This window comes from Neltuma alba, unplaced genomic scaffold (assembly GCF_004799145.2).
Source record: "Neltuma alba isolate B1F8T4 unplaced genomic scaffold, ASM479914v2 tig00010758_pilon, whole genome shotgun sequence".
NCBI classification, from domain to species: domain Eukaryota; kingdom Viridiplantae; phylum Streptophyta; class Magnoliopsida; order Fabales; family Fabaceae; genus Neltuma; species Neltuma alba.
Window position 1 is genome coordinate 149,423 of NW_021635583.1, and position 10,316 is coordinate 159,738.

General features: G+C 33.4%; 2 protein-coding genes across 3 annotated transcripts; both read right to left on the bottom strand.

Moving 5' to 3' along the window:
• Positions 1-3,124: 3,124 nt before the first annotated feature.
• Positions 3,125-5,837, bottom strand: LOC114758824 (protein yippee-like). 2 transcript variants are annotated; one of them, XM_028947910.1, is made up of 6 exons: positions 5,761-5,837; positions 5,430-5,564; positions 4,303-4,346; positions 3,668-3,776; positions 3,513-3,568; positions 3,125-3,401 (listed from the first exon to the last, which is right to left on the bottom strand). In XM_028947910.1, the coding sequence occupies exons 2-6, from the start codon at positions 5,523-5,525 to the stop codon at positions 3,317-3,319; spliced, it is 390 nt and encodes a 129-aa protein (XP_028803743.1). In that variant the 5' UTR covers positions 5,526-5,564; positions 5,761-5,837; the 3' UTR covers positions 3,125-3,316. The 2 variants fall into 2 exon arrangements, with proteins under 2 accessions (XP_028803743.1, XP_028803744.1); XM_028947911.1 differs by having other exon boundaries at positions 5,430-5,553; positions 5,761-5,810.
• Positions 5,838-7,747: 1,910 nt separating this feature from the next.
• On the bottom strand, positions 7,748-10,083 carry LOC114758850 (chlorophyll a-b binding protein CP29.3, chloroplastic-like). Its single transcript, XM_028947939.1, has 2 exons — positions 9,456-10,083; positions 7,748-8,450 (listed from the first exon to the last, which is right to left on the bottom strand). The coding sequence occupies exons 1-2, from the start codon at positions 9,984-9,986 to the stop codon at positions 8,130-8,132; spliced, it is 852 nt and encodes a 283-aa protein (XP_028803772.1). The 5' UTR covers positions 9,987-10,083; the 3' UTR covers positions 7,748-8,129.
• Positions 10,084-10,316: the final 233 nt, after the last annotated feature.

A 10,316-nucleotide genomic window follows, 5' to 3' on the forward strand; every position in this document is an offset into this window, starting at 1 on the left:
ATTTTTGTTTAAAAAAAAAGTTATATGATTTTATGTGATTAAAATGGGGAGAATTGCAATTAGGTCCTATCTAATGGAATTAAATACAAAAAAATCTCTTGAAATCATGAAATTATTCTAAAGTTTCAAAGGGTTTTTTTGTAATAAATTTTATTTGTTTAATTACCAAATTACTCTTCTTCTTTTTTTTAAGTTTGTATTGACAATTGAAAGAGTAATGATTAAGAATTTAGGGTGCAGTCATTGACAACTATCGTGGCTGGTTTGACAACACATTTTCTCTGTATATCACACCCTAAGTTGTCAAACCAGCTGCAATAGTTGTTAATCCTTATACTCTAAGTTGTCAACCACTGTTCTTTCAGTTGTCAATGTAAACTTTAAAAAAAAGAGTAATTTAATAATTAAAAAATAAAATTTATTACAAAAAAGTCCCTTAAAACTTCAGAATAATTTCATAATTTCAAGAAATCTTTTTATATTTAATTTTCTTGACTAGGACTTAATTACAATTTTTCCTTAAAAATGCCTCCGTCCGCTCTCTGTGGGGCCCGTGCGATAAATTGAAAGTCAACGATGAATTGGAAATGGCATTGATATATTTGGAGGGGGTATGGACTCCCGGCACTAATGCCTCAAATCTAAAATTACTATTATGATTTAGTTACCAAAAAAATTAGAGTAAAATACTTTAACTACCTCTCTATTTTATCTAAGTTACAGAATTTGTTTATTTTAAAATTTTTTATTAAAATTAAAATGTATGATACACAAATTTTATATATTTGAGATTTTATTTTCATCTATATAACTGTTAACTGACAATTAAGTTTAATTTTTAAAATTTTTTTATCAAGATACCCCTCATTAACATAAAATTTATTTAGACATTTATATTTTTTTTAAAAATAATTTTTGATACAACAAAAATAATTTTAATACATCTATTTTAAAAATTTGTTAAATGTAATAAAATTTAATAATTTTGATTATATTATAAAATTTTATAATTTTAATTCTTCATCACATATAATAAAAAAATTTTTAGGTTTGTTTAAATGGCTAAAAAATAAAATAAATACATATTTTTCATCATATAATATAAATGATTTAAGTTTGAGGTATTATAGAAATCATTTAAATTTATAATTTAAATTTTTAAATAAAAATTTTGTTAGAAACATTTATAACTTATTTAGTCAATTATATATTTACTTAAAAAATTAATCAAATTTTCATTCAAGGTTTTTTATGTCTACATTAACTAAATTACTTAAATTTCTATGCCAATATATAAAAACATTAAACAAATAACTATTTAAAAAATAAAAAAATAAGATTAAGGAAAAGGAAAAAATTTTAAATTCTTCAAAACTTTTTAGTCAAAATTTAGAGATTTACTATTATAAAGAGTAAATTAGTAAATAAAAATATTTTAATATAAATTTTAATTAAAAAAGTATCTTCTGAGAATATTTTTAACAAAATTAATGATTTAAACTTAAATTTATGTTTTTAAAATAGATAGGAAGCCTATATAATAGGGTAAAGTAGAAGTCAGAGTATTTTACTAAAAAATTACTATTATGATTTATGAACCAGTTGATAATTTGGGGAATCTCTCACAAATGAATAATTGAACGAAAAGACATCTTTTTGTTTTGGTGAAATAAAAGATATCTGCTTATCCGTTTGTAAGTGATGGTTTTATGCTTTTGGTAACATAACATAACATAATACTACTTTCGGTATTTAATATAAGACCTTATTTGATTTTTATATTAGTCCTAAATATAAAACCTTAATTCATTTTGTCTTTAATATTTATGTATTTTTTTCTAAGATAATCCTTCTAATAATGATAGTTCTCATCAACACTCTTGATTAGTAAGGATATTTTTGAAAAGACAACACCTATTTATTACAAATAACTAGCTTAACTTATTTTCTTAATCCCCTCAAATTAGTTAACTAGCTCTTATAATTAGGACCAGAGGTAGTAATAAAACAGTTTTAGATGACTAACATAATCATATTCATTCACTTTGCGAAATTAAATTAATTATTTGACTAAACGGTTTTATATTTAATTATAAAACATTGATCTCTTCTTTTAAAATTAAAAAATAACTGTAACTCATTTTTGAATAAAACAAAACATTTTTAAATCTAGTAAATTATAATGCAACAGTTTTTTTAAGTTTGTTATTTTAAACACTAAAAGGTATAAACATGTTCCCAAAACTTTTAGATGAATCTAACAATTATAAGAATAATATTTTATTACTTTGCATGTGGAGAGAGTTAGACGCTAACCGGATTTGCATTGGGTGCTCATCAGGATCTGGACTGTCCAGATCGGATCTGGACGGTCCAGATCGGATCTGGACGGTCCAGATTTTATTTTATTTTTATTTTTATTTTTTAAAAATAATTATTTTAATAGGTATAGAATAAAAAATAAAGATAATCTCTTAACTATCATACTTTTGAAAAATAATTTTTTCTATTTTAAAATAATTATTTAAAAATATTAGATCTAGACGGTCCAGATTTCTCATCACTTGATGAGCACTGGGTGCTCATCAAGTGATGAGCACCGAATGCAGGCCCGACGCTAACCACACTACCCTACTTCGAGCTAGACACATGTAGCTACACTTTTTATTTGATTTCAACAGTAACTTATTACAAGCCTTATCACATATCAACCATATAGATGAGGGCATTTTAGTCGAAATATAATTATTTTTTGGTTTCGAAAGGGTAAGAAATTTTTAGAATGAAGGCAGGGACAGCACAATCAAGCCACCTGTTTTAAGAAACGATAGTTTACCCATTTCTATGCATTTCTACGCTAAGACAAATATCTAAGCTCTTGGCATATCAACAGGTTGTTTACAGCGTTCCAGAACAATGGTGATATTGAATTCAATAGGCTAAAGAAACCAAGTTTCACTAAACTTAAATGAAGTTTCCTTAGCTTCCCAACGACTTTTCACTTCACTGTACCACATTCGTAAGTCAGAAAAGGCAGGCCAATGCTTTTTTTACCCCTTTCCATCTGTGAATGCTTCAAAAATGGCAGGCCCTACTTATATCAATAATTTACCATTTACCAATGTGAAAGGTTAAGAAAAAGATTTATCACAACTTTGAAACATTAATTTCATAGCAGAATCAACAATCAGGTTCATAAGTCTTCGACAGTTAATGGGCAAAATGCACAATTGCCCGGATAAATCCACATTCATTCATTGAAGGATTACATCACGGGTTAGAGAATGTACAATTAACAGTAGGAGATTGGAGATGATTAAGCGTCATCTGCATCACTTCCCCCAACATGTGCCTCATGACTGACCCAATAATTGCTTCCATCAGGACCAGACACCTTGTACCTGCCCAATAATAAAACTCGTCTAAACCACCACATAGCAACAACACAAGAACTTGACTTCATATTAGATTAGTAATGGGTTTTTTATTCCTCACTCAACATTGCTACTGACCGTTCAAGAACAGACTTTCCTTCCTTGTACTTCTGGCTTTTTTCATAGGCAGTCTCCTGAAACAAACCATCAGAGTGACTCAATGCTACATAAAAACAGGCAAAACCGCGTGAATCAAAGTCTGGGACTTTTGAAACACTGCCTCCAAATCTTACATATTTCCACCCAACAATTGATCCACAACCCACACAGAAAATGTCAGCCACAGTATGCAACCCAGTCATCATCATTCTCTCCTCCTTTTCTCCAACAGAAACGTTCACTCTGTCATAGAATAAAACATTTGAACCACATCCATGAACGTAACCAACAGCTATATAATCGCGTCTGAAGCTTTATAGGTCTAAAGGCAACAGTAATATATACTTTTGTAGCTATAAGAACCATAATTACCATGTCTGTCATTGAGTTCCGATATACTACTAAAGACAGCGCAGTAAAACAAGACTAATAGCAATTATGCACTGTTCTTCGTACATTGTTGTGATGCAGATAAGATTTACATATCGATAGGCTCTCATTAAATGAAACAATGAAAGAAATCACCCACTGGACATACAGAAGGCAAACAAGATAATTAATAAACTGTATTCTGAACTGTCTATGACCATTACTCAGGAGCGGAAAACTGATACATGGATTGTCAGCTCCCTTTGGGTGACACAACAATCTTTAGTGTCTATGACCAAAGGTCTGCGTAATTTACTCAAGAAAAGAATGAGTGCTCGTTTCATTTGCTTGATAATCATCCAATGACAAGGAACCCAGAGTAGAGTCTTGAATAACTTACACCTTATTAAAGAGATAAGCTTTCCCATGTCTGCAGTGGAAAGACTGAATAAAACACAGACAAAATTGTAGTCAATGTCCAGTGAAAAATTGCTGGATCCAAGCAATGGTATCAAGTTAACAACACTACTTCACGCACACAACCAAAAGAAAGAAAACCAAGAAATAAAAGTCGAAGGCGAGAAAAATGAAGGTGCAAATCAAAGATTATGGCATAACTGAACTTCATCATATGGACTTGCTGCTTAACTTTTCTCTAACCAATATATTAAACAGGTTCAAAATCAAATAAAATGGAAAAAAACGTTACCTATACGAGGAGCACATTTCTGCATGTAAATATGAATGCAGGAGTAAACTCCTTTATTTATTAAACAATACTAGCATGAATTATATTCACTAAAAGCATGAAGTTATGAAACTCTAAGTAGTATTTTATAGCCGATCCTCAGAATACGCGGAGACAGCAGAACAAGCCATGTCAACGTTGACTAGAGATGAAAATCAGAGGACGACTATTTTCTACATTTGCAAAGAAAACCAGGAAATTGTCCGCTTCCTCCTATTATTAATGCAAAGTAACGTAAATATATACTCTATTCCAGAAATGGAGCCTGCGAATCACATCATCTGAGTCCATGAGTGTAGACAGTAAAAGAAAACAATTGAAAGTATGAAAACATGAAACAGGACGCAATAAGCTTTTGTAAGCTTTTGAGAAACGTAGGCACGTTTTAGCCGTTGCAGATTAAGTAGCCACAATGTCACTGGGAAAAAAAGAACCAAGATATCTGAACAGAATTGTCAGAAGGTAAAGCTCTCCACTCCTAAGAAGATGAGAAGAGACATTGACAGAATCTGAGTGAGTACCAAAATGCAATTGAATAAACATCAACGACCCTCAATTACATATGATGGACACCCAAGTATAAGACCATATGCAATCGCATAGTAAGACTCTTTTTTGGTACCTAAGAAATGCCCCCACGTAAAAACTTTGGCTATCACATGATAGCGAGCAAGTCATCAAATTGATAGATTAACGACAATCTGGCCAAAATCAATCACTTATACAACAATCCCAGAAGAAAAATACATTTACCATTAAAAGATACAAAGCGATCAAACCTTGGATACGATATCTTCAACAAGAGCGAGGTGGGTCCGGCAGTGCTTGCAGCTATAGATCTTCCCCTCAAGATTGACCACAAACAACCTCCCCATGACTTGAATCTCGACTCAGAGAACAACTCTATGAAATTCCTACGCAATATGGGATGGTCAAGAACGATTTAGATAAAGGGTCGTAGCGAAAATATTCAGTTCAATTGATTAGAGATCGTCCAGAGATCAAATGCGATGAAGACGTCATTCGTGAATTACCAATTAATTTAAACAAGACGTCACAATGGAAGTCGAGATGCGAAAGAAGAAAAGAAAAGAAATCGACGAATATTACCTCCCTTCGGGAATGCTACGATGAAGCAAGAAATGTGGACGGTGAAGCTATCACATTTATCGTTTCTTCTGTAAAAGCAGAATCTGACAAGACGTCGAGAGCACGGTTTTCTTTTATTTTATTTGCTTTCAATTATTTATTATGCGAGTGGTTGCTTGCTTAAACAAAACCTGATGCGTGATTAGCTTTTAAACTTGTGATTTAGTCTTCATAATCTTCTCAAATTCGTAAAGGTGCTACGAATAATGAAACAGAAAATCACGTGCAAACTATATCATTTCTTACCGTTTAGTTATTATTTATACAAATATATAAATTAAACTTTTAACAATTGTAACGTGTGTTGTGTGTGGGTGACTCATGCAACTAATTGATTAAATTATTACATTAAATTATTGACGAAGACATAAAAGGCATTAAAATGAATTTTTAAAAAATGTATTAATTTTAACTAAAGACACAATCATTAGTGGCATAAATATGAAGATGCCGGCAACAACAGCTGACTAATTCATGAAAAAGGACGGATATTCTATTCAAATTATTTGAAAAATGTCTAGAGTATAAGTTTTGAACTTAATCTACACAAGAAGAATTATCTTAGTAGGATAATGTTTGATTTTGAAGATATCAAATGTACCGAATGATTTGTACATAAAAAATGGTATGCTCTTTTAAAATGAAAGGAGGAAAATTAAATATTAAAATTTTGGGCCTGAGAAACCAAATTACAACATACAAATATAATACAAAAACTTAATAAATTATTTTTGATAAATTTTATGCCATAAATAAAAATAAGACAATAGTTTATATGTAAAACTCATTATAATCATCTCTGGTCCCCAAAAAAAAAACTCATTATAATCATACTACCTCTGGTCCTTAATATAAGAAGTCTTTTAACTTTTATTTTAGTTCTAAATATAAAATCCTAATATATTTCGTCTCTCATATTTATTTATTTATTTTCAACGTAATCCTTGTATTAATGGGCGATTGAGTCAATATATTTTATTAGTAAAGATATTTTAGAAAAAATAACACCTATTTATTACAAATAACTAATTAACTAATTTTTTAATCTACTCAAATTAGTCAACTAGCTCTTATATTAAGAATCGGAAATAATATTAGAGATAAACACAAGATATTGAAACTCCTTAAAAAATGAGGGGGAAGTAGACGACTTTGGTTTTTCTCTTTCCAAAATAACACGCAAGTTTCGCACGAAGGGATTTGACTTAAAATTTATTTTCAGAACAAATTTATTTTAAAAGTTTAAAATCATAATAATATTATCTTTTACTAACAAAAGACCAACATTAACTGTTAACATAGCTATATTGCCTTGTTATTAAAAAAATTAACGGTCAATGTTACTATTAAAATCAATATTAGTCTTTTATTAGTAAAAGATAATATCGTTACGACTTTAAACTTTTGAAATAAATTTGTTCTTAAAAAAACTTACGGATACTCAAAGTTTCTGAGTGAAAACTTTTGCCAAAATTGTCACTTAGTCTCTTTAAAAAATAATTTTATAAAATTATTCTAAGAACAAGAAAAAAAAAATAGAAAGCCCATAGTTTCTATTAAATTGTTTTCCGTCAGTGGATAAATTTCTCGAAAGAAAAATGAAACCATATTTGGATTCACCAAGAAGTGCCCACAGCCATTTTAATAGCCTATTTGTGACTTACGATATTCTCCCTTAATACAAACAATCATTTGAGTTGTCAAAAACAATATCATGAATTAGCTCAATTATGTGCTTTCCAACCTGTGCTCCATTCCTTCATAACAATATTCTGCTTTTTGTGCTTCTGCTGAGCAAATATCACAAATTTGTCAGCTGAAATTTTCTCTATGCTCATGCTTCTTGTGCTTCCTAAATCGAACATCAACTTTCAAGAATCGCCTTAGATGATGCAGATAAAAGCAGCTATATATGACAGCTGCAAATATAAGTTTATCTGAAAGTGCCTTTTCACTTTAACCAAATTCCAGATACATAACTATTATAAGCTTATCATTACAATTTATACTGTTACGTATACACAAATTATTCAGTATGAACATCTTTAATTTGAGTTCTCAGAGACTAATGTTCTCAACTGTTTTTCCTGCATCAAACGACCAACTTATACCATATCATGATGGAGTACAGTGCAAAAACAGAATACATACAGCATCATACAAAAACAGAGAGAGTACATTAACTCAACATTTGATTGATTGCACAGAGCAGTTCTCAAGGTGGGGGGAGTATAGAAGAAGAATTGAAATGGGAGCACAGGCGATGTGAGCGGCTCAGTGGAAGAGAAGGATCGAGCTATGGAAGTTTCATTGGTGGGAGTAAGGTGATGTCACTTGTTAAAGGTAGCAATGAAAGCGATGGGACCTTTCCCTGTAACAGCAGCTTGAATTGCAAAGATGAGGAAAACCACCATGGCTAACCTGGAGTGCTTGATCTCTGCGAGTTGAAGTCTGGCCCTCTCTTCTGGGTCGTTGGCCAAGCCGAGGGGATCGAAGAACTTGCCACCTGGGTATATCCTCTTCTCTGGGTCAAGTTCTGCATTTCTTTGGAACTCAATGTAGCCTATCAATATCACCTCAATCCAGATCAGTGTAGTCAATGAGAATGGAAGAGGAAGCCCGAGATAGGATGCCCCTTCCACCAGCTCTACCTGATCAGGGCAGTTACCAAGAACAAAACCATTAAACTTGGTATATTTTCCTACTGATCAACCGGACACTATGGGGGAGACAAAAATGTCAGTCTGGCTTTAATTTTTCACCCTAAAGCCACAAACATTTCAACTTTTAAGCAAAACCAAAAAAAACTGGCAGCACCATGGATCTTTGAAATTTATATACACTCAATTTATGGGAAGAAAATGAGTCATCACGAGCAAATTTTAAAGTTCAAATTAGCTGTACCCACAGAAACAGAGAAATTCCAATGAAAGAAGCGGTCAGGACTCAGGACTCGAGAGTGTTCAGAAACCATTCATTTTTCCTCGAAAATTGAGCCAATTTATCCACATTCCATCCTTGTTATGTGGGAGAGGAAAAAAACATCAGATTATGGGACCCTCACACAAGCGATTCCACTAAAGTAAGCCCCATCCTTCGTGTCTTCGTGCGAAATAGCAACAGGGAAAAAATGTAGCAAGAGTCCGGTTCTGAATTCTGATTTGAAGCGAAATTTAAAAGAGAGAAAAATAATAGCAAGTATGGAATAACGTAAACAACATCGTAAAAAGCTTGTCTTCATCGTTGTTGTCCACAGAAGTCACAGTCATCTTCAGCACCATTGTGATATTCATACTGAAAGCAAGTGGACCACGATAAGCCACGCTCAGCCAAAAGCACCTCAAGGCATATTACCGCCACATATATGGGGACCATAACGACGATATCATATTGTCATTTGCTTAATACTCACAGCAACACAGCACTAAAAAGATCAACATCTAATCCCACAATCTCTCATAAGTAGAAATCAAATACTTAATCACAGGTTTTAACATCGTTATTAGTTCGACACAGACGGGTTGTAATAACGCTATTGGAGAAAGATCCATTTGATCAACGATCACCAACCGTTTGACTATTTCAATGGTTGAAAAGAATGGTAGGCATGTGTACTCAATTTTTCACATAAACATTTGAACAGACACAAACAGTACCTTTCCAGCGTCTTGCCATGCGACTCCAGTAAATGCCTCAACGGCCAAGGCACCCAGTGCTCCCAGCATTGCCCACCTTCCATGGATCACCTCACACTCGCGGAACCTCTGCAACCCGAACACCTCCGTGTACGGCTGGAACGGCGTTGGTTTAACCTCTGTGGTCTCCACTCTTGTTCCGATCACATCTCCGGCCTCATTCTTAGCCAGATTCTGGTCCAGCGAGTCCAGGTCGAACTGCAAATACTCGGCAGGTTTCCCGAGCCCAAATGGGTCGAACCCGCGGTCTCCCACCATGGTTCCGTCGAGCCATTCCGGTGGTTTGGCACCGGGGAACCACACGAGCCGGTCTCCGGATGGTTTGGTATTGGACGGCGCCCTTTTGGGGGGCGGAGGAGGCGGGGCGGCCTTCTTTTTGGTACCAAACTTAAGCAGGGCGTGGAATCTGCCGGAGTCAGAGGCGGGATTGTTGGTGGTGAGACGCGTGCCGAAGAAGTAAGAGGTGGCGGCGGACGTGGCGGTGGCAGCCATGGGAGGGTGGTGGAGAAGCAGCGAGGCGTGAGAGATTGGGAAGGACAGGTGCAAATGGAAGAAGAGAGAAATATATTGTGTGAAAAAAAAATGAATTATGTGATGGGAAAGAATGAGAACGAGAAGCTTATCTCCGCCTTATCTGAATTGGGGCCATGGACGGTTGATGGCTGCTTCACCTCATACGTGGGGCCAATTGGGAAATTTTCCTTTTACATTTTTAGGTTTGTTGGTTGAAAAAAAATTCTATAAAAAATTAAGAAAAAAATCTACATGAAATGCATATCATGCACATGTCGAATCAGTCTAAGATTTAAGCCTTAAAATCTA